Here is a 27,822-nt window from a genome sequence, read left to right on the forward strand (position 1 = left end):
CAGGCAGCAGAGGGAACGACGCCAGGCTCCCCATCCTCAGTGATAACCCACCCGGCAGCATCCTCCCCTCCAGGAGCTCCTCTCTCCCCCAATTCCTTCACTAGAATACAGAAGGAAAGAGCCAACACACACACGCACAGATTGAACGCCACTGTTCCCACTTCTGCTAGATGTGGGACTGAGTGACGCCGGCTCAGCAAAAAAACAAACAAAAAAACGAAGTCAAAACTTAAAGTTACTGCCTCTACATTTTGCAATTAAGAACTCAACGTCCCAGAGAAAGTGGAAGAGCCCACAGCTCCGGAAAAGACAGCAAGAGACTCAATGAAGCAGCAATGGAGAAGAGAGATGCTGAGACTAGTGATCCTAAATCAATGCATAGAAATGGGCTGGACCCGAACCTACAGATGCCAAAGACAGCCCTGCTAAATACGCATCTGTGTCCTCACTAAAGCTGCGACTCCCCTCCTGCGTCCAGATTCTCAGGCGCAAGTCACTTGCAGGTATGCCTCGGCTGACTCAATTCTGACAAACGGTCCCACGGACTAGTTGGAGGCCTAACTTAACTAGTGGCTTGTTCTAGAGCAGCTACGAGAACTTTGAACGTTGTGAACTTAATGTAGCAACTCTGCTAAGCAATTAATTATAGGTTATCTCACAATAAAACAGAGAACTTTCTACATGAAAAAGAACTGAAGTTAAGTAATTTGTCGAAAGTCACACAGAGCTTGTGAACAACAGATTCTGAGTTTGGGGCCAAGCCCGTGTCTCTCTGGAAGCTCTGTGGCACATCGGGGGCGGGGGGAGGGGTCCTTGCTCCCAATAAATGGAGAAAATAGGTAAACACACTCCCAGGAAAACACCCAGGCGTCAGCACACTGAGCCACGCTTGGCCGGGGCAGAGAACCCTCAGCCCAGATCCCAAGTGCGCGGGAGCTGCGGCGGTGAAGAGCGGGGATCATGCCCTTAGCAGCTGGGGCAGACGCTACCAGCGCATCCACAGACCCAGGACAAATTCCAGCGGCAGGGCATACAGATTTGGGGAGGGGGGCGGGGGTCGTGGGGGAAGGAGCGGTTGGCCTGCAGCAGATGGGGAGCTAGGGAATAATTACAAATGAGCACTCGAGAGCGGCAGGGTGAGGCCCGCAGGTGCATCTCGGGGAGCCTTCCCACGTCTGCCGGAGAGAGGCGGCGCGCCGAGGACCAGTTGCGGCGCCAAGGACGCGGGAGAGGGCGCTGCTCCGCGTCCCCTACGCCGCCTCCAGTCCGCGTCCCCGCGTCTCCGGCGCGTTCCCGCCGCCACCTCGCTCCTCCCCCCGCCCCGACCCTTGCACTCGGGCGCGCGCTCGCTTGCCTGCTTCCTGCCGCCGCCTGCGGGGCCATGGCGACCTGGCTGCGGTTGCGGAGCTGCCGGGCCCCGCGCCTCCCGCCGGCGCCTGCGGGCCTCGGCCTGCGCCCCCGCGGCTCGGTGCCCGCCGCGCCCGCGCTCCCCTCGGCGCAGCCCGGCCGCTCCGCCGGGGGCCTGGCGGGCCTGTCCGCGGCGCTGCTGCGCACCGACGGCTTCGTGGGCGGCCGCTGGCTCCCGGCCGCCGCCGCCTTCCCCGTGCACGACCCGGCCAGCGGCGCCGAGCTGGGCTTGGTGGCCGACTACGGGGTGCCCGAGACCCGCGCCGCGGTGCGCGCCGCCTACGAGGCCTTCTGCAGCTGGAGGGGCGTCTCCGCCAAGGTGAGCGCGCACAGGGCCCCCGGGTTGCCCCATAGAGAAACCAACTGTGTCGGCTCCCCCTCCTCGATCCACCGGGATTCATCAGGCAGAAAGTCATAGGAACAGGACAGAGGTGATCCAAAAGTCAGTCTGGAGCTTCTGTTTTGTCACAAGCACTATGCCAGGGGTTAGGGACAGGCGCCGCCCTCCAGCCTCTGAAATGTCCGGGGGGGGGGGGCAGAAGCTGTGCGCTTAACATGAAATTACCAGCGAGCGGCGGCTCTGGTGAGCAGGAGGGGCCTGACGGTGGAGGGCACCTGCGCGCACACAGAGAGCGCTCCCTGGCTGCTAGTCTAACACAGGAAGGCTCGTCGAGAAATCGGGCCTTGTGCAGGCCGACGACCATTCTCCGGGTTTCGGCCTGAATAGAGCGAGCGCGGTTAACATCTGCTTGGCTTGTGGACGGCCCTCTGCGCACGACCTTCCCTCGGCACCTTCCCCTGCCCTAACCTCTTCTGGTAAAGACACCGGTCATACTGGATTAAGACCCTCATCTACGACCACATTTAGCCACAATAACCCCTTCCAAGACCGTGTTTGGAGGTTAGGACTTCAACCTGGGGCCGGAGGGTGGGGCACGATTCTGCCCACAGGTCGGGGTGGCCTCCTTGAAGACCGCAGCTGCAGAGATGAAAGAGCGGCGGGAACTCGGAGTCAGGAGCATGCCTGACCCACTTGTAGAGCGGCTCGGAGTCCGCGGCAGTTCTGCAGGCCGTAGTAACAAGGGGAGGCAGGGCTGGGTCCCGTGGGGTGTGTAGCCGTCTTAAGGACTGGGGTTGTACCTTGAGGGACGTGGGGCACCACTCCAGGGCTTCGAGCAGAGCTGTGACCAGGTTTGCGTTGGAAAGGGTATGTGGGCCCCGGCATGGAGAGCAGGCTGAAGGAGGGGCATGGTTGGGCAGAGGCCGGGCAGGGGGCTGCTGGCAGGGACGGAGGTGAGAGAGGAAGGCGGCTTGAACCAGGGCCCTCTGCAAAAAAGATCTGCTGGGACTGGAGAGTCAGCTGGAGGCCCTGGTGATGTTGGGGTGAGAGAAAGGGGGTCAGCCAGGGCTTCGGGCCAGAGCAATAGGGAGGAGGAACCACTGGCTGAGATGGGGGAGGGGAGGAGAACCTGGTGGTGGGACAGGTGTGCGGGAAGCTCTTCCGGCCCAGGCTCGGCTTCAGTGGTTGTTCGGGGCCCCAGGGCTGGTGCCGGGACCGCTCACGGACGCTGTCCGCCTGTGGTCACATCACCCACCTGACATCCACGCCTCTGGACCGTGAACGTGGCGTCAGCCTGTCCTGGGGAGGCTTGAGTCTTCTCAGAGAACCTTCCTCCTGGGAAAGACCTCGCAGGGTCCTGCTGAGGAGTGCGAGGGGCCTCCGCATACCCGAGTGAGGCGGGTCCACCTATGCTGCAGGGAAAGGTGGGCTCTGGTGGAGCTCCTCTGTGAGGCAGCCCGGACCCTCCCCCTTTGCCCGCCTCCCCCAGGCCTGTCTCCACCCTGCCCGCTGCTGGTTTGTGTTCCCTATCCAGCCCCCTCCTCCAGGTCTAGCCCTAGGGTTGCGTCTGCCCTTGCGAGGTCAGAGCACGCACCCTGCCGCCGTCCCTGCTTCCCTGAGCTGCAGTGTGGGTCCGTCGCCCACTGGGGACATGGTTTTCATGGTCTCACATCTTTCTTTTTGCGTGTTTTTAGGACCTCGTTTCGCACCTTGTGAACTCCTAGGGGATCTCGGGGGAAAGCAGCAGCCCGATACTTCCCACTGTGCGCTCAGCTCTTCCTTACGTTTCGCCCTGTAACAAATTAACACCAGTTTAGTGGCTTCCGACAACGCAGATTTATTCTCATACTGTCCTGGGGGTCTCATACTGTCCTGAACTGTGTTCCTTCTAGAAAATCACTAGGGGCTTCCTTTCCTTCCCCGCATCCCACTCCATCCACCCTCTCTGCTCCTGGGAGCACTGCACCTTGTCTGACGCAGACCCTCGTGCCTCTCTCTTAAACCAGCCTCCTGATTCCACTGGGCACACCTGGGCGATTCCAGAAGCCCTCTTCACCTCCAGATCATTCAGTGATCACATCTGCTGAGTGCCCTCTGTGGTGGGAGGGAGCAGATGCACAGGTTCCAGGGATTAGGACGAGGCCGGCTCTGAGGGCCGCCAGGTGCCCTCCACGGCCAAGTGCTGCTCTTGGTGCTTTCCAGGTGCTTTATCTAGTACTTTCAGTAGCTCTCGGAGGCAGACTTGAGCCAGGGTACGGATGAGGAGCTCGGCTGAGAGGCTCCGAGTCCACCATCCACCACGCATCCCTGCTCAGGGGGCCCCGAGCCCCAGACCCCGAGCGCCTCCCTGTTGGAGACCTGCGTGCTCTCACAGCTCCGCACAGAGACTGTAGTAGCTTTCCTGGGGTGTCATCACAAAATACCCCAGACCTGACGGTTTCAACAACAGAAACATCTGCAGGATCGAGATCCCAAGTCGAGGGCTGGATCGGCCCCGACCTCTATCCTTGACTTGTAGGTGACTGTCTTTTCCCAGTGACCCCCCAATATCATCATCCCCCTGAGCATTCCTGTTTGTGTCCAAAGTCGCCTTTTTACAAGGACCCTCCCTTTTATATGTTGGAGTATGGCACACCCTAATTTTAGATTAATAAAACTTTAAAAAAAAAATTAACTTTAAATTTATTAAAAGTTGAACTTCACAGTAACTCGCTTGCCTCGGTCATATCTGGAAAGACCCCGTCTGTCGCTGTCTGAGGTACTGAGGGCTGGAATGGTGACAGATCTGTTCGGGACAAACACCGTTAGCCCACGACACAGGCCGTGCATCCTGAGCAGGGCCTGCTGGCCTCCCTGATTTCCGGGGTTCGGCCCGGACATCGTGATTCCCGCCAGGAAGCCGAATCTGCTTTGCATGCCTGCCGTTCTCCCACGGTTCCGTGTTCTCCTCTCCTCTCCTCTCCCAGGCGAAGGGTGGGCTGTGTGTGGAGCAGGCCCTGGGCTCAGATCTTTGCTTTCTCGCTGCAGGCCAGGCCCTCTAGAGCTCAGCCTTTTGTCTCTCCCGCAGAGCAAGCACTGGCCCGGACTCATCAGATGCCTCGCTGCTCGTGCACAGGGCGAGCAAGGACCTAGAGCTGCGTGTGGGGAAGTTATTGTCTGTGCTGTTCAACATGAGTCTTTTTTCACAGCTTATGACTCAATACACCCCTTCAGATGCAACTTGAAATGGAACTTTCCTTATCGCTTCTCAAAGAAAGGCCTGCATACCTGTAACTAACATGTCACAGACACGTTGCTTCCGCCCCAACTTAAAAAAGCAGAAGACAGGTCAGTGTGTGTCTCCCTGAGCCTGAGAGCACACACACCAACCGTTTGAGGACACAGAAGGTTATTTAGTAGCTCTGTTGCTCTTTTTCTTTCCTCCCCAGGAGAGGAGTTCTTTGCTTCGGAAATGGTACGACTTAATGATACAAAATAAGGATGACCTTGCCAGGATAATTACAGCCGAAAGCGTAAGTTCAGGGCCCTAACTTTCTCCCCTAAGAAACTATCCCAGGATGCTCAGGCTCGAGCAGGGGCAAGCCCGCCGCTAAAGAAAACGGGAATTCGTGGCCTGATGATGTGATATCAACGAACTCTTGTGCCAGGCCTCACATCTGCCCAGCAGTTTGGATGTTCTACCCTTGAATGATATTCGAGAAACATGCATGGAGCTAGAGCCCATTCCACTAACTGAAGTCAGTCATTCTGAGGAAGACAGATACTGTAGGATTTCACTCCTACGGGGGATTTAAGAAACAAAAAAGAAAGAAAAAAAGCGAGAATGACTTTTACAAACAGAGAACAGACTGGTGGTTGCCAGTGGGAATAGCAGTAATACTAATACTGAAGAAATAGATTTTGAGTGAAACTGTGTGAATAATGCTTTCCCACCATTCTAGATTTTTTCTCTTTGATGGGTGTGGTTGACTTTTTCCACACGCCATGTTTGTACGTTTAAGAACATGCCAGAAGTTTGTCCGTAGCTGTAATCGTGGCTTTCCGGCAGGGTCCCAACACTGAGGAGATGTCAGGAGAAGCAAGTGGGGCGTCAGGGATGCAGACAGCCTGTGGTCTGGCTTTCTGCCTGCACCTGTCCTCCTGCTTTCCCAGGCTCCTGCTGGGGTCACGCATTTCTCAACAGCCCCGGGGTTTTGTTTTTTTGTTTTTATGATTTTTTTTTTTTAAGATTTTATTTATTTGAGAGAGAGAGATCACAAGTAGGCAGAAGCAGGCAGAGAGAGATGGGGAAGCAGGCTCCCCACTGAGCACAGAGCCCAATGTGGGATTTGATCCCAGGACATTGGGATCATGACCTGAGCCAAAGGCAGAGGCCTTAACCCACTGAGCCACCCAAGCGCCCCAGCCCCTGGGTTTTTTAAGGGGAGAGTGTCTGCTCTGTGCACAGCCTGCCAGAGTTCTGCCTTTGTCCTGAGAAGGCAGCCAACGTGTCCTTTTCTGATTCAGGGGAAGCCACTGAAGGAGGCGCAGGGGGAAGTTGTCTATTCTGCCCTTTTCCTGGAGTGGTTTTCAGAGGAAGCCCGTCGCATCTACGGAGACATCATCTACACCCCCACGAGAGACCGGCGGGCCCTGGTCCTCAAGCAGCCCCTTGGGGTGGCCGCAGTCATCACCCCGGTACGAGGACGGGCAGACAGGTGGGGTCCCGGGGTAGGAGATGGAGTGAGACTGGGACTGGGACGATACCGCCTTCCTCCTTGTGAGGAGGTGTGCTGCCCTGTTGGCTGTGTCACCTGTCCCGGTTCCCCGTTCCTTTGCTGTCCGCCGGTCCTGTGGGATACCCAGCTGTGGGAGCAGTGCGTGGGAATGCCGGCCTGCTCACACCTGCAGAGGCGGGACGACCCACAGCAGGACCCAGGCCTGTTCGGACCAGGTGTAAAGGCTGCTTCAAGGCCATGCCTGGCACGTCGAAAAAGATTTTTTTTTTTTTAAAGACTGAAGCTATGACACATTTAATGGGCCATTTTATGCTTAATCGATGGTCATCATCAACAGTAGGGTGTCATCAGTGTGCTGGCCCGGGTTCTGCAGGTAGAAAGGTTTCCAGATACAGCACTGCGTGTCCCCGGCTGGAGCCACAGCACGCTGGGGACACCCTGCTCTCTCCTGGTGGCCAGCCTCGTGTGGCCACTGTCCACGACGTCCCACGTCCACTCCTCTTGGGTGCCGGAGGGTCTCAGGGCGGCTGTCCTGGCCCAGCAGAGGTGCAGACAGACACCCCCTGAACCTCGCCTGACTCGGTGTGACTCAGAGCCCCCTGTGCACCAGCTGTGTGACCTGGGGCAAGGGACTTGGTGGCTCTCGGTTCCCCTGAAATAATGTCCTCATTATTCCCCAGTTTAATAAGGGCCTCAGCGGGTTGGGACGAGGATTTCATTAATGATGATTTAAAACGGCTTCCTAGCACAGCATGAGCACAAGACAAGGATTTGTCAAAATTTTTTAAAATGCTGTTCATGTAGATATGGAGATATCTACAAATACCTATCCATAAATAGAGAGAAGGAAGTCCTACATCATCTGCCTTTTTCAAAATTACCTTAGCTAATATTTTCTCCCAAAGGGTTAGTGAACTACGGCTCTCGGCCTAATCCAGCCTGCTGCTGATGCTGTAATTAAAGTTTTATTGGGACCCAGCCATGCCCATTCCTGTACTTACTGTGGCCACCTCCACACTGGAACCACGGACTCACTGGGATAGAAACTGTACAGCCCACAGAGTCTGCATATTTACCATCTGGCCTTTTACTGAGAAAGGTCGCCAACTCCCAGTACGGATGGTTTGGTACTGTTTCAGATTCTGGGGAGGCTTCCTGTCTTTTTGAGCCTGTGGCTCCAGAGGTGACAGGTGTCAGGGGCTCTGAGTGCAAGACCAGGAGCACCGCTTTGAGAGTCTGTTTGTGCAGTGCAGTTTGTTGACCGACTCCGTGACCTGCCTTGTTCTGAGCTACAGAGCAGTCTACCCGGTCTCACACTTTCTCTGTTCTTCTGACCCCAGTGGAATTTCCCCAGTGCCATGATCACCCGGAAGGTGGGGGCCGCCCTGGCAGCTGGCTGTACCGTGGTGGTAAAACCCGCTGAGCACACGCCCTTCTCCGCCCTGGCCCTGGCCGAGGTGAGCCTCTCCCCCAGGTTTGCGCACAGCCGGCCAAGTCCGAGCGGGGTTATTTATCCAGGCTGGAAAGAAGCGGACTCGAAGCCTCCTTTGGCTGCATCTCATGCTGGATGTGCTGTGTGCTTTCATTTAGCAGCAATCATTTTAAGTCTGATATTTTATTTTAAGTTTTTAAGTAGGCTCCACACCCAGTGCAGAGCCCAGTGCAGGACTTGAACTCACGACCATGAGATCAAGAGCAGATGCTCAACTGACTGAGCCCCCTCAGTGCCCCCAAATCAGATGTTTTAGGAAAAAACAATGGATAGGGGACTTCCTGACATAGGGCCAATGTATATTTTAGGCTGCCCTAAAAACACCATCTGTCCGTCACTTTTACGAAGTCAGCAGGAGGATGACTACAATGTGGGTATTTCTCACACTTACGGAACCTCTTCTTAACCTCTCCCTCTTCCAGGTCAGTCGGCATTCAGTCAGCTCTCGCCACTCTTGCTTAAAACCCTCCTGTGGCTTCTCTTGTCCCTCAGAGTGAAACCCAGACTTCCTACCTTGGCTTCCGAGGCCCTGTAAGATTCCACCCCCCGGAGCCTTAGCCCCCCTCTGCCCTCACCCTGCCTGCCACTCCGAAATCCCATACCCTTCAGCTGCACCCAGTCGGGCCTCTGCCGCTCCTCAGACCGCAGCAGGGTCACCCCGACTCAGCTCTATACCTGCCTTTTCTTCTTCCAGAAAGCTCTTCCCCAAATGCCACCTTTCCAGGGAGGCTCTGCTTGGAAAATCACAGCCTCGGACTCCTGTGCTCCCAATCCCTTCTCTGCTTTGTTCTTCCTGCTGCGCTCCGTGCACCTGACGTGCCGCTGTCTCACTCACTGGCATGCAGGGCCCACCGAGGCTTGTATCTGTTGGGTTCACTGCTGAATGCCAGCGCCTCTAGGGTGCCGGGGCCAAGGGGGCCCCCAGGGAAGGTTCTCGGCAGGGAGGGCTTCCGTGAGAGCCATGCTGAGCGTGGGGTCAGTTTCTGGCCTCGTCACCTCAATCCTGCCTGTGCCAGGACCTCCTCCTTATTTGGGTCCTTGTACCCCTGTCTTTGGCCCTGTGGTCAGCTGGAGAAGCTTCCAGAAGGCAGAGGCATTTGCTGTGTTTGCTGTTCTGGGCTGTCAGAGACTGGGTGCAGCTCCAGACCCAGTGACTAGAAGCTCCTGTCCTTCAGGGCACTTCCCCCAACGGCACCTTATTTCAGAGGCAAATTGGACATTTTAGTCCTATGGAAACATTAACCGCATGGAAGGCTTCTTTTAGATGAGCTGTTACAGTTTACCTTGAAATAATTCTAAAATCTGTGTGACATGTGTAAAGGAACTCATTACTAGACTCCTGAGGCGGACACAGAAACAGAGTGAGCGGTGCGCTTGCTACAAATCCTAGTGTCCGGAGTCGGTCTGTGAACAGCAGACCCTTCTGCTTACGAGGTTGATCTGGAAACACACATCTGTGTTGCTCAGAAAGGCGCAGGATCACGTTTGTAAGAACCTCCAAGCCGCCTCAAGACTTTGTCAGACTTCGGATTGGTCTCCTTGAGTCCCTTTACCAGGAGGCGCAGCCAGTTGTCCCTGTTGTCATGACACTGGCAGGGCTGCTGGTCCCTGCTGCTTGTTTTTTTTTTTAAGGATTTTATTTTTAAGTAAGCTTTATACGCAGCGTGGGGCTCAAACTCACAACCCAGAGATCAAGAGGTGAGCTCCTCTGAGCTACCCAAGCACCGCTGCTTATCACTTCTGAAATTAGTTTTTCCTCGTATTTCTAATCTCTCCTGCGTTCCCTTACCTCATTTCCAGAATTTCTCTAATTCTGATTCATGTTGTTCTTTTGTATCTGGCACATTTTTTCCCTTCATAGTAAGTTACGGCTTTGACCTATTTTGTGGGCCTGTCTTCCTGGAATGCTTTTGTCCACGGGGATGCTTTCTGCTCTTTCTTCTCTTATTTTCCTCTGTTAATAATGTCCTATGGGATTTGATTTGTGTATTTTTCTGAGCATTTACTTCATTCTTTTTTTTAAAAGATTTTACTTATTTATTTGAGAGAGTGCGCACGCGCGAAAGAGAGAGCGCGAGAGCACGAGACGGGAGAAGGTGAGAGGGAGAAGCAGGCTTCCTGCGGAGCTGGGAGCCTCATGTGGGACTCGATCTTGGGACTCCAGGATCATGACCTGAGCTGAAGACAGTTGGTTAACCAACTCAGCCACCCAGGCGCCCCTGCTTCATTTTTATACCTAGTTTTCCAAAGCTTTTGGCAGGAGGCCCATTCCCTAACTTCATGAGTGTCTTGTTTCCTTGCTCTGAGATTTCCTGGCTGCATTCCCTTCCCGGCCTGAACCAAGCCTGCCCACCCCACCGCGCTGCAGCGCTCCTCCCTGCGGCCCTGCTCCTCCTCTACCACAGGGTTCCCTGTGCTCCTCCCTGGGGTCCTGCCCCCCCGCTGTCGAGGTTCGGTGCTGTTGCTGGAGTCCCCCCGCTTCCTCCCTAAGGAGTCCCTCCCGCACCTGCTCTTGGGCTGGGCAGTCCGTGGGCCGTTGAGGCCGGCCTGCCCCGGTTCCAGGGCGGTTCTCTGGACTCGTCAGACGGCTTCCTCTACAGCTTCTCCCGCAGGTGCTGCTGCTCCCAGCTGTCACCGGCGTGTCCACACCCCCTGGTCAGCCAAAAAAGCCAGTTGCCAAACTCTCCATTTTCCAAAACTTCAGAGGGAGGGCTGCCTGTTGTCAGAGGGAGCGGCGTGGCCGGCAGTGTGTGCCCCACACACGCATTTAAGTGGCTGCCCGGGTGGTCAGACCTGAAGTCGGCCTGCGCTGCGGTAAAACACAACTGTCCTGGGCCCCCACCACATCCTGTCTTGGGAATGTTGTCTCTGATGCTTTGGTTTGGCCCCGTAACTGCCCTATTTTCACAAGATGAAATTACTCTGCAACACTCCACTGTTCCCGCCGTCTTCCCAGAATCCCCAGATTTGCACAGTGCGCATTTTTACAAAATTCGGAAGTTATGGTAATGCCAATATGCCCCATCCAAAGAGGGCCGCTGTGGAAAGAGCGCAGGTTTCCGGCCCAGGCAGCGGTGGGTCCGCGCACTGGCTCCGTTTCTCCCTGGCCTGCGGCATGCGCACAGTCCCCCCACGATGCCTCCCGGTCATCACCACTGCCCCGGGGTCCCCTGCGGGACGGCCTGACCGCTTCCCCCCATCAGGCAGTGCTCTGGGTGCACCCTCTCCCTTCGGTCCTTCTACAGGTGAACCCAAAACTTCTGGAACTCTCTCCTGACTTTTCCCGGGAAATAAATCCAAGGGTTGTTATGTTTTGTTTGTTTTAACCGAAGTGGCATTAAAAATTTAGTTAAAATAAATTTTTTTAAAACGTGGCATTGAAATTCATGCTATAAAATATTTAATTGTGTAACAACACATTTAGTATCACTTTAGCATGAATAAGGATCTTATTTCAGTTCTGAGTAGTTCCAAATGTATTCTTATTCTGTCCCCAAAGTCAGCTTTGGTTTTTTTTCACCCCACATTACGTTTTGGATTAAAACATCTATTTCTCTTTTTCTGTTTTTCCAGTTTGATCATTTGCTGCCCCCTGTTTGCTGTTTCTCTTTATAGCTTGCAAACCAGGCTGGCATTCCCCCAGGTGTGTACAATGTTATTCCCTGCTCTAGAAAGAAGGCAAAGGAAGTAGGGGAAGCACTTTGTACTGATCCTCTAGTGTCCAAAATATCCTTTACTGGCTCAACAGCAACTGGAAAGGTACGTGACTTAAATCAGACTTCACTGACTTAACACAGACGTCATCCTAGTATTTTCTCTCCTATGGCATATGAAAATACTAGTTCATCTTCACCCTTCTTAGGGAGATTTGCAGTGGGGAGTTAAGAGGTCTGTGGGATAAAGTAACATCTGATCACCGTCCGGAGACTTTTTGGATGGTGTCCCTTACCGTGACATGACAGAGGTTCCTCTCTGACAATCCCGAGGCGTTGGGGAGCCACAAGTTCCCATTATTTGTTGCATGTGAAGTGGCTGAGAGCTCTCCCTTGTACCTCCTCAGTTCTGGAACGCACGTTCCTTTCACAGTCTAGAATTAAACACACAACTGATGTTGAAATGGACCTCTTAGAAGGGAGCCAAAATTGTATTTAGTATAAAGGTATTTACAGAAACAGAAAGGTCTGTTTCCTTAAAAAGCTTTATAATTGTGCACGGAGCTGGCAATTCTATTTCTACAAACTTATACTGAGAATAATTGCAGCATTATTGTGAATAGCAAGGAATTGGAAACCTAAATTTCCCACAGATGGGGGCTGAATAAATAAATGCGTGGAACAGCCATGCAGGGGAGTTTTATGCAGGCATCTGAGGGAATGTTCTAGAAACACATGTGCTATCATGAGTGTTACCCTGCAGGAAGAAGGTATAAGGTGTTATGAACATGTTAAGATGTTCCAGATATGTGGTTGATTGGGAAGATAAAGCAGGTTACAAAACTGTTTAAATCTACCATTCTGTTTTCTTTAAAAAAAAAAAAAAAAAAAAAAAGTACATCTATATGAAGCTGTGTGTGTCGCCAAATTCTGGATCGGTAGACTTTAAACTTTTGTCAGTGGTAAGCGAAGGGTGTAGGCTTCTGGATGACTCTATTATCTTCCCTATATTGTGATTATATAATTTTTAATAGGCAGTGTGCTTAGGTGGCTCAAGGATCCAGACCGCGTAAACACACTTAGGTTCAGAATGCTCATCCCTGCCCCGACTCCCTCCCTTCCGTCTGTAACTACCTTTAGTTTCTTGTAATCTTCCATTGTACAAATGCACAAATTGTACACATTGTACACATGTACAAATGCATGTTTCTATTTCCTCCTGTTTGTGTGCAAACTAAGTCATCCCACAGACCGTGCCTGGCCATTTCCCTGCCGCCATTTCCCTGCCGGGTCAGAATTTGAAACAAAGGCTTAGGCAGGTGGCTGGGTCGTCGGATCCGGCTCACCAGGTCTGGGGTCTGCCCGCAGGTGCTGCTGCACCACGCCGCGGGCTCCGTGAAGAGGGTCTCCATGGAGCTGGGCGGCCACGCCCCATTCATCGTCTTCGACAGCGCCAACGTGGACCAGGCTGTAGCAGGGGCCATGGCGTCCAAATTCAGGAACTCTGGACAGGTGAGACCTGCAGCGTTTTTCAGGGTGTGTGTGCTTCACAAAGTTCTTACTGCCTAATCACCTCCTGGAAGGAAACTTGCAGGTTCTTCTGTCATTCTTTTTTTGCTCGCTTTCAGCAAATATTTAGTGAGGGCCCTCTTTGCCAGCAACGTTCTAGGCTCAGAGGGTCCAAAGAGAAATAAGGTGTAATCCCTGGACAGACTTCGTCTTCCTGCCCTTTGAATCTGGTTATTTTTGTAGTTTAACCTCTTTGGGCTTTTCTCTGAACAGGTCAAATCATCCCCTCAGACACAGAACAGCCCACAGACATCAACTCCTCAGACACAGCTAGGGCCTGAGGCCCACAGTCTTAAGGAAAAGAAGGCAGGAAAATGTTGAGATTGTTCTTGAAAAAACTCAAAACGCTTTTGCCTGGGTCTCCCTGTCCCTGAGATGGAGGTGGCCTGATAGGCACATGGTACAGTATGTCCAGGGGGTGTCCAGGCTGTCATTGGAGAGGGGTGGCTCAAGTTCACATCTCCATAGGAAATCCTGGCTGAGCACATCTGGCATGACCTTCAAAGTGACCTGATACAGACCTCGCATTTCACAGATGAGGAAATGGAACTCTGGAGAGACTGGTTGACTTGGAAGTCCTAGATCCTTGGGTCACAGTCACAGCCCAGTGGACTGGGGTCCCGTCTCCCAGTTTTTCTCCAAGCTGTTGCCAGGAACCGGACTTCTTACAAAATAGTCTTAAGTACTTTCTCTCAGCGGACCATCAATAAGTAGTTTTAAATGCATTCCAGAGACAGAATAAAAACTCCTGAAAGGTTATATTAGAGGGAAAAAAAGGTAGAATGTTGTATAATACTCTGTATTGGGTAGTTTTCATCCATCTTTTGACTTTCAGTAATTAATTTTTCCCCTTTTATATAACCTTAAATAAGCTTGGTGGTTTCAGAAATACCCGTGTTTCCTTTTAGAAACATAAAACGCTAATGGGTGTAACTTCAGAGTCACATTCCTAAAGCTACAACTTCGAGGTATGTTGCTTGAAGCCAATAAAAATGCGTAGGACACAAAATTCTATCTATAGGTATCTATTTACCTATAGTTTCTACTAGGAAAATACATGATTAAGAAAAAAGACAAGAAGAAAATCTATCAGTGATAACTGCATTTCCTATAATACGTTATATTTTATAATTTAAAAATATTAGGTCTATAATTTAAATATATTAGGGTGGCTCATTTGGTTGAGTGACCAGCTCTTGATTTCAGCTCCGGTCATGATCTCAGGATCCTGGGATGGAGCCCCATGTCTGGAGTCTGCTTGAGGATTTTTTCTCTCTCCCTCTTCCTCTCCCCCTGCTCACACATGCTCTCTCTCTTTCTCTAAAATAAATACATATTTAAATATATATATATATATATATATATATATATTAGGTTTAATTAGAAAAAAATAATCAAGATTATTTTCAATAATTTAGGCTGACATGGATGAATGGTATTGTGTCCATTTTCAAAATGTTGGATTCAGCGAAACCCTGAACAATTTAATAAGCTAATGGATCTAAATCAGCCTTTGATCGCCTTCCGTCCTGCCCCGGCTCTGTTACTGCTGCATCCCTGTCTCTCATGGAGCTACAGGGTTTTAAATTCTTTTTTTTTCTTGCCTCTGTTTCATGGTGGCTCACTTGGGCCGCTGGGGCAAAACTTGGTCAGGTGGCTTTCTCTTTTATGCACAGATATTTGTACTCACGTACTCGTTTATCCACAAGGTGTGGCAGACATGGAGAAGGCTGGAGAGGAATGCACACTTCCTACGTTTATCTTGGGGGCCCCACCCACATGGGGAGGAATGTGGCAGGTTGGACACAGGACGGGCCCACCTGGGGAAGGGTTCTCATATTCAGAGAGGTAGCAGCAGTCACACTTCTTGGGTTGGGTCAACAGCCTCTGACGAACTGTCCTGTGAATTTGGGTTTTTCTGTTTTGTTCCACCCCCCACACACCCACATCTAGACTTGTGTTTGCTCAAACCGTTTCTTGGTGCAAAGGGGTATCCATGATTCCTTCGTGAAGAAATTTGCTGAGGCGATCCAAACAAATCTGCGTGTGGGCAATGGATTTGAGGAGAGAACTACTCAAGGCCCATTAATTGATGAAAAGGCAGTAGAAAAGGTAAGTTCATTTGATTTTTTGTTAAAGTAAATTTCATGGTTTTGATATCAAAGGCTTAACTAGCAAAGGACACTTTGGTAAGGTGCCCAGCAAGGCTGTTTTGGCAACAATGGAGAAATCAGGGGAAAGTGAATTTCTGCCCAGAAGTATAAAGCAGGTGGCTTCATCTGCCTCTAAACTTTCCCAGCTCTGGGTTTACACTGAGTGCCCATGAGATCTATCACGTTAGATCTTCTACTGTGCTCCCTACATTTTCTGTGATTGTGATGATGATCTTGTCCCTAGCTGCCCTAGGAATTAGGATCTTGAAAGACGAAGGTCTTTAATTCTTTGAATACCCAAAAGGAAAGGGAGGCGGTTTTTATTTTTGAAGTCATGGATGTTTCGGCTGAAATGCCGGCCTCTGTTGACAACAAAATGCCCTTCCTAAAAGGATCCGTGACAAAAGCATCCTGGTAGGGAGACACGGAATAGCAGAAGCTGCACCCAGGATTTACAGATGGCAGGAAAGGGAAATTGCTTTCAGGAAGAATCTCTTTGTTCATAGAAAGTCACAGTCTAGACAGACCACTAGCTATGTGAGACTTTTGTCCTTGAGGTTTTAAAACATAATCTCCTGTTTTAAAACATAGTCCTTTTTAATAAAGAAGATGTGGGAGGCGCCTGGGTGGCTCAGTGGGTTAAAGCCTCTGCCTTCGGCTCAGATCATGATCTCAGGGTCCTGCGATCGAGCCCCGCATTGGGCTCTCTGCTCAGCGGGGAGCCTGCTTCCCCATGACCCTCTACCTGCCTCTCTGCCTACTTGTGATCTCAGTCTGTCATATAAATAAATAAAATCTTAAAAAAAAAAAAAAAGAGGATATGGCATATACATACAGTGGAAAATTACTCAGCCATAAAAAGAATGAAATCCTGCACCGGCAGTAACATGGACGGATCTAGAGAGTATGATGTGAGGTATATTAGTCAGAGAAAGACAAATACCATATGATTTCTCATGTGTGGAATTTAAGAAACAAAGAAAAAAGATACAAACAAAAAAATCAGACTCTTAACTACAGAGAATTAACTGGTGGTCTGCGGGGGTGGGGGGGGAAGGCGGAAAAGTGAGATGTGGAATAATTGTGTACAATAATTGCGGAATCACTGTCTCGCACACCTGGAACTAACCCAGCACGTGTGTTAACTACACTGGAATTGAGTAAATAAAGGGGGAAGTAACATAATCCTTTTTAGAGTTGCTTACGAGGAACTTTCTTATAATATAAACACCCAGAACAAAAACAAAACAAAAAATATGAACACCCAGTATGTTCCTTAGATAAGTCTCTACTCATGGAAAGGATTTTAGTGGACTCATTACAGCAGACAAGCTGGAGGCTGGACTGTGTGTGAAGAAGGACGGGTGACACAGCCAGCCTTCTGGGTGTCACCCGAGGAGCCAAAATTAAACTAGAGCCCCCAGCTGGGATGCACACCCTGCCTGGTGTTTGTTGGCCGCCTGAGGACCAAGACCCCAGGGCTGCCTGGCCTCAGTGGGCAGACAGGCCAGCTGAACCCACGTCTGTTGCCCCAGCCAGTGGGAGCCAAGGGGAGCATCGAGGCTGGTCAGAGTCCTGTAGCTGTTGCCCTGGGATTTCCCTAATAGAGAACATGCATTAGAGTGTCCATGGGTACCACCAGCACTCGAGGGGACTTTGGACGCTGTGACTTGATCTGCTGGTGCCAACGATTTGGGTCTGTATTAGCTGTGGTTCAAAGGCCCAGAGGGCTGGTTCCCAACCCATTCCGTGCCTTTTGCAGCTCCAGATGCTGGGTCCTACCCGAGGAGACTGGGTGTGGGCAGGGCCTCAGCAGTGGTTGTTTTTTTTTTCTTTTCTTTTCTTTTCTTTTTTAAGTGCCCCAGCTCTTGCTCATTTGCCAGCCTGGGAGACCACAGTCCTCAAGATTTTGTGGTTGTTGCCCAAGTGAAGGTGCAAACATTGCCCTCTAGAGGGCGCCATTTCCCAGCACTTCAAGCAAGGACTGCAAAAAATTTATTTTTAGAGGGTTTAGAGACAATACCTCCTCTGAAAAAAATCAACTGTGTTGGCTTTAGTATACAAACGGTCACAGGGGAAATTCCAGAAGAAGAAACTGCACGTGACATTTAATATGACCAGAAAAGGGCAAAGCGTATAGTCTATTTGGGGGCAAAGTAGTGGGCCTTGTTAAAATATGTTAAATGTAGTTATTTTTGGAGCTGTAAATCATGCGAAGTAAGCCACTGTGGCTAATGGAGATTAGTTGCACACACTGGACTCGGCACCTGTAGGGGCAGGGGTTTAGAGAGGGTGTGTCTGGATGGTAGAATGTGCCCAAGCCTGTATTTACCTTTCCTGAAGTGCCATAGAATATTCCGCTGAGAATGGAGAAGAGTGGACGGCTCCAGTGGACCAGAGGTTGTGGACTTCTGAAGGCAGAAGAGATGGTGTTAACACAAGTCAGCGCAGACAAGGCATGCCCCAGGGGAAGTGGGTGCCATTTTTTAGGGTGGGCCTATCTAGAACTGGCTGTGGTCTTGAGTAGGCAGGGGAGTAGGGGAGCCATAGCGCCAACTGGTTGTACTTTTGCACAGTTTCTGGAGTTGTTCCTATATCACTCGTCCTCGCAAGCACCACCAGTACACACAGGACAGCAGAGGCATTTGCTCTGGGCTGGGCTCCAGCTTCAAGAGTCGGGGTGGGTGTGACAGAGCCGGGCTTCCCTGCCTTTGCCCCTTGGGGAAGGGGGCTGTCCCTGAAGTGAAGCCTCCCGAGTCAGAATAAACCTGAGCTTGCCATTGGCCCTCTTGTTCAGGGGAGAGAATGGAAACCGCAAAGGCCACCCAAGTCACCCACTTAAATTAACCGAACCAGGCCTTCATGAGGGAGGTGAACAGTGCAGAATCATCACGCCTTTAGGGCAAACCCTCAGCGCGTAAGAGGAACAGTTGACCCTCAAGGAAGAGATGAGTCTGGGAACAGAAAGGAATTTTCTGAGAACCGAGCAGTGTTCTCTGTGTGGTTTGAGCAGCATCAGTAAAACAAAAGCAGGTTCTGTGAAGATGAGGCAATGAGAACGAGAAAGTTTTTAGGAATTAAACACATGACAGTCAAATCTTTTTAAAAAATCAGTAGATGAAGATGGAAGACAGAATCAAGAAGAACTCTTAGAATTTAAAGCAGAAGACAAAGAGATGAAAAGTATGATAGCAATTTGAAAAGAAAGTAATTAATCTGTGCTGAGGGGGATATCTGTTTCAGCAACAGGAGCTCCAGAAGGAACTGAGAGGGAAGCAGTGGCATTAGCAAATAAATAACATGAAAACTCAGAGCCAGGGGAAATCACTCTTCAGAGGGAAAGACTTAACTATTCTACCTAGTGGAATGAAAGGAAAAAAGCCCAGCCACATTCTGCTGAAACACCAGAATGTCAGGAACATAGAAGAAGATCCTAAACGCTTGGGGTGGGGGTTGGGGGAGACAGGAACCCGCCAAGGAGTAAGAACTGTCTTTGAACATGACTTTCATCAGCAACACTAGAAATAGAGGCATGTGCGCAAGAGTTCTGAAGCTTCATCAGCAACACTAGAAATAGAGGCATGTGCGCAAGAGTTCTGAAGCAGGATGATTTTGGATCACCAATCCATCACCAACCAGTAGCAGGTAAGACATCAGACATGCCTTGGAAAACTCGGGAAGTAGTGAACCTTTCTCAAAACCGCCACATGGGGAGAATGTATTAGAACAGGAGGAATGCTGTCCCGAGGGGACAGCATGGTGCCCAAGAACCCGGAGCTGACTCTAGAGGGTGAAGAACAAATCCCAAGAAAACCAGAGTGTCGGGCCCAGAAGGACATCAGGCCATACCAGACCCTCCATGAATTCCAGGATCAGACAGTGGAGAATCTAAGGGCAGAGGAAGGTGGCACAGGGCATGTCATTCTCAACCTATTTTTTAAGAAAAGAAAAAAAGCCATTTTCTGTAGATTTAACACTCCGAGAGACTATCATCCCCACAGTATCTTCAAGCCAGCTTTCCCAAGCTTCTCTTTTTCTCTTCACACAGGTAGAGACCCACGTGAGTGATGCAGTTTCCAAAGGGGCCACCATTGTGACTGGCGGGAAGCGACACCAGCTTGGAAAAAATTTCTTTGAGCCCACGCTGCTCAGCGACGTCACCGGGGATATGCTGTGCGCCCATGAAGAGACGTTTGGGCCTCTGGCGCCCGTTATCAAGTAAGATCACCCCGCCGGTGGGAAGACTGGAGAGGGTTGGGGCAGAAGAAGGGCCCCGGGAAGGGAACACAGCTGGAGTGCTGTCTTGAGGCCAGGGGTGGGAGGGGGAGCTGCAGAGCGGAGCTCTGTTATGTCAGCCGAAGAGCCAAGAACTATTCATGGTTCTCAGAAAGAACATATATAACATATAACAATATTAGCATATATAACATACATAACATGTAACACATAGCATATAACATATAACAATATTATTACCTATTTAGATCCCTAAATAGAGATTCTTTCCTTCACCTTCTTTCGTCTCGCTTTGGGCTGAATCAGTCTGTTTTCTCCTCAGTGGAGCACATCCTCAAAAAGACTTCTTTCGAGGGAGTTGGTGGTTCTTAGGTGATGCTCTGTCTCACTTCCGGAGGCCGGTCATAGTTCACCTGGATAAGATTCTCGGTTCAGCGCTGTGACGACATCACTACTTATCTACTTGTTTCTGGGGTTGTTACCGAGGAAGCTGGTGTCTGTCTGGCTCTTGTTCCTTTTTCTCTTGGAAGCTGCTGGGATTTCTCACGGTCTCTGACATCCTGAGGCCTCACGGGTGAGGCCACATCACGCGCATCTCCGGGCCGCGGTCTCGTCGACTTCCTCTCGTATCCGAGCTGTCTGTCTAGTCCTGGGAAGTCCTTGGTCATTGTTTCTCCAGATACTTCTCTCCCCTCCTTTCATTCTGCTGTGACCTGCTAAGAAGTCTGTGACGGTGACACATCTGTGTCACCCCCCACTTCTCTTCATACCTGTCTCTTCGTCGCATGTCTTCATCCATTCCCGAAGCCTTCTGAGACCCCCGGTCCCCTCCGCCTGCAGCCGAGCCCCCCGGTCCTCAGAGGCACGCACGCTGCTACCCTGCCGGCCCACCACACGCCTTCGGCTACTCTGCCGTCCCTCATCTCTCCAGATCGTTCTTCCCCATCGTGGGTTCTTCCCGCTTCGTTATTCTCCCTTATGTTGCTGTGGATGCTTATCCGTTTCTTGTGTTGTATTCTGTTGCTCTGTTTCCGCCTCCTGCGGTGTGGCTCATTCGGTATGTCATCCTTCTCCTTGTCAGAGCTCCTCCGGTGTCTTGTCATTTCCCATGTGGCCTCGTCTGGAGCTCCTGGAACTCTCGGCAGCCCTGACTGGAAGTGTCTGCCTTGGAGTTGCGGTAAAAAGCTTAGACCTTAGCCTGGGCTGCTTCCGATACATTTGAGCCTCGGGAAGGAAGCTTCTAGTATGAAGACCCAGTCTCAGCACAACTGCCCGTGCCCTGGGTATTCTTGGGGTTTGGCTTCCTGGGGTATTTTGTTGTTACCTCTGGTGTAACAAGAGGTGAGAGGCGTTCGAGGGAAGAGGCCTCTGGTTCATGCTGTTGCATCCGTTTGGGCCGACTCACCAAGCCGGCTGGGCGCGAGTGCTGCCTGGTCCCCCCACCCTGAGTTGGTGGCCCTGCTGCTTTTCTGCCCGTAGACTTGAACCACTGGTCCAGGGACCCAGGTCTGAAGGCAGCAGCACCTGAATTTGCAGGCACAGTGGGGAGGTGCAGCCCCTCCCCCGACCCCGAGGCACAGGCTGCCAGCGTCCCGGCCCTTCCCACCCCTCCATGGGTGGCCCCCAGCCCTCTCCCACTGGAGGCCATCGTTCTTTGAGGATTCCACCACCTTCTCAGCCTCCAGAAGCGTCTTGTGTTGGGTGCTAGTTGCTGACTGAGGGTTTTTGAGCAGATTCTTTCTCTCCAGCATCCGGTTCTCAGGGAGAGCTGGCCCCTGCACTCCCCAGGCCATCTTGTCTGGGGCAGAAGTCTCTCTTATACAGTTTCCCGGCTTTGTTACCATCTTGCCAATGCAATTTACATATTAGCCCACCAGAAATGGAGCACTGGAAGAACTTTAGTCTTTGTCCTAATAACAGTTGTTTTACCTAGCACGTGAACTTGACACTTTCAAGGAGCCTAGAGGCTGCAGTCGGAGGTGAGGGGTGCAGGCTTTGGAGTTGTACTGGGTGTAGATTCAGGCTTTGCTGCATCCTACCTCTGTGCGCTTGGACGGATTGACTTCTCGGAGCCCCAGGGTCCCCCCCAAGAGGAGCCCCAGGGACCTCTCCTGGGAAAGGAACAGGACTGGTGCTTGCTCTGCAGAAGTTTCAGTTAACGTGGTGTGCATAAAGCACTAAGCCCAGTGCCTGCTAGCATTATGGCTGCTGTTACTTAGTTAAAGAGTGAGGTCGGGGAGGAGGACAGGTTGTTACTAGTGGGCTCTGGTCTTACCACCCCTCTGCTGTGGGCACAGGGTGGCGGACGCACAAGCCCAGTGTTGGCAGGAGGTGAAAATCCTCAGCAGTGCCACAGTCAGTGCTGTGTGAGGAAGGGGCGTAGGAGCCTCAGCCGGGACTGACTTCCTGTGCTCCGGCGGGCAGGACGGCTTGTTGTCCGTCTGCAAGTCGACAAGCCCAGGAGATGCGGCTGCTCCGCCTCGGGACAAGTGATCCTCCTGGGGTGCCTTTCCTTGGTCTCCCCCTAGAGCCCTCTTCTCTCCTACCCTTCCTCTTGGGTAGACGGGGGCCCAAGGCGACTCCGCTGCCTCTGCCTGGTGCCTTCAGAGAGACGCCTGGCGTCCACAGCCAGCAGATCTCTGAATTTAAGAATGGGGGCCTGAGAGCCCTCTGCCCCAGGAGAATGCTTCTCAGACATTGTTCCAGAAAGAAAGCGATAAAGCTGGAAGGGACCTCGTAGGGCTTTGGAAGGACCGATGCTCGTTCCAGGCAGGAGCAGGACCCAGCGCCGCACGCGGAGAGCCCGGCCCTCCCCTTCTGGATGCCGTTCCGCGGCATGATGCCTGCTTCTTGGGTGGTTGCTGATTGTTACGTGGCCTCTGCAGGGAGCAGAGCCGTCATCCTTTTGGGAGACGCAAGGTCAGACGTTCCGGATACACTGTGTTCCGCAGGCCTGCTTGCCTCTTGTTCTCGTGGGAGAGAGGAGCCGGCGTGGGGAGCCGCGGGCCGCCGTCCTCTCTCCCCTGCCCTGGGGTCTCTGTGCAGAACTGCCCTTCACCCTCTGCCGCTGTTTGGGAAAGCGCTCAGGAGGAGAGACGGCCGCCTGCCCTCCGTCCGGCCGACAGATTCTGCTGACCACATGTTTCCCTCTGGCAGGTTCGACACGGAGGAGGAGGCCGTGGCGATCGCGAACGCGACCGATGTGGGGCTGGCAGGTAGGGGGTCCTCCCCGTGCTGTGCGAGGCTCCCGTTTCTCCAGCGGGTGCCGGGTGTGCCTTAGAAACATCACCCTGGGTTTTGAGGAGACGCCCTTGTCGGGTGTGTTCTGTTACTTTCCAGGGCACAAGGTGGTTTGTGCAAGCTCACGGTCTGCCGCCTGGTCCTTCTGTGTTTGGGAGCTCCCTGGGAGAGCGGAGGGCGCTCAGGAGGAGTAGGGCAGCTCGTGGGGCAGCCCACACCCCACAAGTCCCTTGTCCTCCGAGGCTGGATGCCTGCAAATTCCAAGTCTTTTTCCTTCCATTCCACCTGGCTCCGGGCAGCCTGGCGCGGACTGAGGGCAGTGGCAGAGCACTGGGGATGGTGGAAGAGGCACAGGCATGTGCAGACAGAGCCCCAGTGGCCGCCGTCCTCTTCGTCTGGAGATGGTCAGGGCGGCCGCAGCACTACCCCGTCACCCTGACATCACTAGACACGCACACCGCCTGGACGTCGACGTTCGGTGTCCACAGTGAGGGGCGTACGGAGCAAGATGCCCCGGGGGGGTCCCCCACAGCACCTAGAGAGTTGTTCTAGGGCCCGGGTGAGAGGGGTGCGGCAGAGCCTCTGGGACACTGCGCTCCGGGCTCCCTCCCTTCACGATGGGACGAGGGGAGCTGCACCCGCACCAGGTCCTCAGTGACGGGCAGCGTTCTGATCATGCAGAGGTGGGAGCAGAGAGGTTCTGGGAGGAGGGGACCGTGGCAGTTAAGAAACGCGGAAAGGACGAGGACAGTTTGGTCCCGGAGTTCAGAGATGGTTGGCGAATGGCGTGAGGGAAGGGGACGCCGAAAACGCTGCCCGAGTCCACACCGGGGGGGGGGGGGCAAGTAACCAGAAGACTCGAACCGTATTTTGTAAACAGCAGGGAGTCCCTGGAAGGGTAGGGCAAACCCCGCACGAGGACAGTCTCACTGGGTGGCAGAGTGTGCGCAAGAGACTGGGCCCTGGCGGCAGGACCTGGGGAGGCTCCGGCAGTCCTGCGGGGTGAAGCCGTCCCTCATGAGAGGGGGAGGGGAGCAGAGCGAGATGTCGCCCGGGTCTGAGATGAAGACACGGACAGGACCAGCTCAGGGCCCTGTGGGAGCAGTGGGATTCCAGGCCCGGCGAGACAGCCCGTGGCCCGTGGCTTCCTTGGCGTTAGGCGGGGTGTCTTTACTGGCTGTCCTGTGCATGTCCCTATCCCCATGACAGGTTATTTCTACTCTCAAGACCCGGCCCAGATCTGGAGAGTAGCAGAGCAGCTGGAAGTCGGCATGGTTGGCGTCAACGAAGGACTGATCTCGTCTGTGGAGTGCCCCTTCGGGGGCGTGAAGCAGTCGGGCCTCGGGCGAGAGGGTTCCAAGTACGGCATTGATGAGTATCTGGAACTCAAATACGTGTGTTTCGGGGGCTTGTAGGGTTCGCTAGGTCTTTCAGAAATAAAAAAGGAAGCTAGCCTCCATATACGGGGACATGCCATCCATTATTTTAAGTTAACTTGTAGGTGACTGGGATTAGGCATTTTTAAAGTCTCATCCAGTGCGCATCATCTCAAGCAGAGGTGAATCCCACCCCTCCGCGGACCTGACTCAGGACCCACGGATGCCCTGTGCCTGTGGCGGCTGTCCCCCGCCAGCAGGGCCCCGGGGCTCATCACGAAGGCTCCATCACTGCCTGGGCGGCCTGGGGGCCCCGCGTTCCGACCAGAGGTCTGCAGGGAAGAGCCCCGGGCACGACACGCAGGCCGGCCGGGCTGGGCACAGCAGCCCCGCCACCCGGCGACTCAGCACTGCAGACCCCGCTGCGCGTTCAGAGGTCTGGGCGCACGGGCTGAAGTACTCAGACCTCTGAAACAGCCCAGAACTGCCTGTGTTTCTGTGGGCAGTGAAGGAGCACCTTTCCCTTTTCCTGGACCTTTTTTTTTTCTTAGATTTTGTCTTGGATTTTGTCTTAGTAGTCTCTACACCCAGCATGGGGCTGGAACTCATGACCCCGAGATGAAGAGTAGCAGGAGCAGGCTCCGCCGACTGAGACTGCCAGGCCCCTGGACCATTTTTTAAGTTGAAGGCTTCGTCCTAAATATACGACTTAAAGATCATGTTTTCATTTCCATCCCGCGTTTCATCTCAATTTGTTTCCTTTAGGAAGCGAGCCTAAGCCTAAAGCAGAGCCCCGCCCCGCTTCAGCTGGCGGAAGGGAAGGGAAGGGAAGGCCCGAGCACCGGAGGCTCCCCCCCCCCCACCCCGACCCCGGTAGCTTTGTTCCCGTAGACCTGCCTTCAGCACGCCTGTTCCTCCTATGGACTGGAGATTCCGGGTATGCCTTACTTAGCTCGATGGGCAGAAAGCGAAATAGTTGCAAAAACAAAATCAGTGTGCGTACAGGGCCGTTAGTAGCAGCAGCATAGCCCTCCTTGGGCATCGAGCTGTGGCTTTGCCAAGATGGGGGAGGCCGGTGCCCACCCGCTCTCCTACCTGAGACGAGGCGGGTGTCCCCTGCAGCCTCTCTTCCCGTCCTCTCGGGGTGCTGCTCCCTCACCTCCAGGAGGGCCAACCGGCTCCCCACAGCGAACCTGGGAGGAAAACAGATTTCCATAAGGGCCCATCCACCTAGCGGAAGGGGTGTGAGGCCTCGAACGGCAGGTACCCTTTATCCAGTAAGAGTTTTTAGTTCGTTATTTAAAACAACAATGACTGGTGTTTCCTGTCACTCTGAAAGAGGAACTCTGATTCGGAAAATTCTAAGCTTTTCTGGACACATCTCCCGTCCGTACTCAGACACTGAGGAAAAGGAATCAGGCTGAATAAGCAGTGATGGAGCTTTCCTTTCCCACCATGTGTGGACTCCACTATCATTCCGTGGATATTCTGGGCATTGGAAGGAGAGCTTGAGGGCAGGTGGGCTGGGGACGGGGGTCCCCTCCCTGCCCCCTGCTAGTTAGCATCGTTCCCTGTACCCCTGGGGAGCTGAGGTTAAGTCACTGTCTGGAATGCCCGTGGGCACAGAGGAACTCCCCTCTGGTCCTGGCGCTCGCTTCTGTTAGCCTGCCTCACACCAGCCGTCTCCCGATTCCCACAGGAGAGACAAGCTGACCTCCGCCTCGGGCCGACGGGCCGACGTATCAGCCACACCCTGTCCAGAATCACATGTGCAGCATACTGATGGTTTCTTTCTTTTATAGTTTTAGGTGGTTTTCTATATCTTTCTAATTACTTAAGATTTGGATGTATCCATCTGTTTCAACAATAAAGATGCTGTAACATTATTTGTTAGAAGTCTGGCACACGGACACCAGGAGGTGTTAGGAGAATGCATTCACATGTGTGGATAGCTTGGTAAGCCAGTGGATCCCTTGTCTGGGCGGCAGACTGGAGTTTTCTTGCTTATTTGGCCCCCCTGGGTCCATAAATCGAGGTCCAGAGACTCACTGCAATGTCTTTAATTATGTATTTAAAGTGATTTGAGAAGAAACTAGGTTCCTGTTGAGTAAAACTGTTCTGGGTTGTGGGAAGAAGAAAAGTGTCTAACTGAACATTTTGGGGGGGCGGGATTTTCCAATAAGGTGACCCTGTGTGGTGAAGTCAGGCAGTGGTTGGCAGACAAGAGCTCACAAGCCAGACCTAACCCACCACCTGTTTCTGTGTAGCCCAGAGCTGAGAATAGGTTTGTATTTCCAAATGATTGGGGGCAAAATCAAAAGGACGGTATTTCATATCACAAAATTAAAGAAATTCCAACTTCAGATTCCATCCATAGAGCTGCGGTGAAACACAGCCATGCCCATTCATTCAACATCGGATCTGTGGCTGGTCTCTCGGCAGAGTTGAGTACTGGCAACACAGACCGACAGTACGGCCTGCAAAGCCCGTAGTATGGACTCGCCGCTTACGGAAAAAGCTTGCCAACCTGAGGTGTAGTAGAGCTACTGATGCTGAGGGAAATCTGATCTTCCTGCGTTTATCAGGCACTGTTTTATTTCATTGAACACCTGTGTAAAAGGTACTTTTCTGGGCATTGCTCCAACGAGTTCTCACCAAGAACTTGCCAACAATGATCCTGTGATCAGAAATTACCTGGATAACAGGAGTCTGTTGGCCTCGAGAAAACTACTCCATTCACTTTCCCCAGCTAGGCAGGGATTCTCGTTGAAATAGCTTATCTGCACTTACCCCTCCGAGTGGCTTTCAAACACGATTTTATGTCAGGCGTTGTTCTCTTTTCTCCTTTATTCTTAGGGAGAGACTGTGAAAATAAGCATCGGAAGCACAATGCAAATAAATCGGGTTTTACTGTTAAACTGTTAGTTTTAGATTTTGCCACAGGCCTGCCTTCTCCAAAGGCTGCAGCCCAGGGTTTTAATCATTCATGTGCAGCTATGTTAGCTTTTTACTTGAATAATATTGATGCTGTGACTTTGTGTGTGTGCTTTATTTTGTAGGATAAAACTTGGGAATAAGTGTAGTGGGAAGTAGGGGAACGTTCTGCTTTTTAAATGTGCCTAGAACTGTTTTCCAGTTTTTGATAATTGTGTATGTGTACCAGTCTCGTCAGCAGAGTTGTGCGTGTGTGTGTATAATTAATAAATGTTGCATTAACAGAATTTCCTGTTTCTGTATTAAGGTTTTTTGGTTGTGGTTTCCTCCTTTCCAGTTCATCATTTCTGTTTATACTGGATACTATTAGCCCAGTTCACATATGCATGAAGAACAGCAGAATATGCTATCCCAAAGTATGCTGCTTTGGTATAGCAATTACCATGAGCTGAAGATGTCTAAAAGTAACAGATACCAGAAAAGCTCTCTGCCCTCCTCCTACTTTCTTAAAAGCAGGACCTAATTTACACAGGTGCCCCCACCCCTGCAGTAGGAAGGATAAATGTTGATCCCCGGTGACAACTCTAGACGCTGTGGGCCTGGAGAGACACTAAAGGAATCTACAGGACAGATTTTACCAACTGGCTTTTGTCTCAGCCCTTGAAAGCCTTCAAATGCTTTCCTCTGTCCTGTCTTTTCTCCAC

At 52.1% G+C, this 27,822-nt stretch overlaps 2 protein-coding genes and 1 long non-coding RNA gene across 12 annotated transcripts in view; 1 reads left to right on the plus strand and 2 right to left on the minus strand.

Annotated features, from left to right (window-relative positions):
- GPLD1 (glycosylphosphatidylinositol specific phospholipase D1) overlaps positions 1–1,483 on the minus strand; it is a 55,356-nt gene extending 53,873 nt beyond the window's left edge. For all 7 annotated transcript variants that reach the window (XR_014311994.1, XR_014311995.1, XM_082731482.1 and 4 more), the window contains exon 1: positions 1,355–1,483. The gene's annotated coding sequence lies outside the window, so the exon portion shown is untranslated. The remainder of the gene's footprint in view (positions 1–1,354) is intronic.
- Positions 1,382–27,405, plus strand: ALDH5A1 (aldehyde dehydrogenase 5 family member A1; the record flags this gene model as incomplete). 3 transcript variants are annotated; one of them, XM_082731483.1, is made up of 11 exons in its annotated part: positions 1,382–1,726; positions 5,176–5,259; positions 6,254–6,424; positions 7,806–7,922; positions 11,573–11,716; positions 12,979–13,122; positions 15,133–15,291; positions 19,381–19,550; positions 22,725–22,783; positions 24,018–24,990; positions 25,032–27,405. In XM_082731483.1, the coding sequence occupies 10 exons, from the start codon at positions 1,382–1,384 to the stop codon at positions 24,221–24,223; spliced, it is 1,599 nt and encodes a 532-aa protein (XP_082587609.1). In that variant the 3' UTR covers positions 24,224–24,990; positions 25,032–27,405. The 3 variants fall into 3 exon arrangements, with proteins under 3 accessions (XP_082587609.1, XP_082587610.1, XP_082587611.1); XM_082731484.1 differs by lacking the exons at positions 7,806–7,922; positions 25,032–27,405 and having other exon boundaries at positions 24,018–24,269; XM_082731485.1 differs by lacking the exons at positions 24,018–24,990; positions 25,032–27,405 and having other exon boundaries at positions 19,381–19,585; positions 22,371–22,761.
- Positions 9,905–23,459, minus strand: LOC309865244. 2 transcript variants are annotated; one of them, XR_014311999.1, is made up of 4 exons: positions 18,901–22,781; positions 17,665–18,850; positions 11,907–12,044; positions 9,905–10,609 (listed from the first exon to the last, which is right to left on the minus strand). It is a non-coding gene; the product is annotated as an uncharacterized lncRNA (long non-coding RNA). The 2 variants fall into 2 exon arrangements; XR_014311998.1 differs by having other exon boundaries at positions 9,905–12,044; positions 18,901–23,459.
- Positions 27,406–27,822: the final 417 nt, after the last annotated feature.

Source organism: Mustela nivalis (genome assembly GCF_964662115.1).
Source record: "Mustela nivalis genome assembly, chromosome: 5".
NCBI lineage: Eukaryota > Metazoa > Chordata > Mammalia > Carnivora > Mustelidae > Mustela > Mustela nivalis.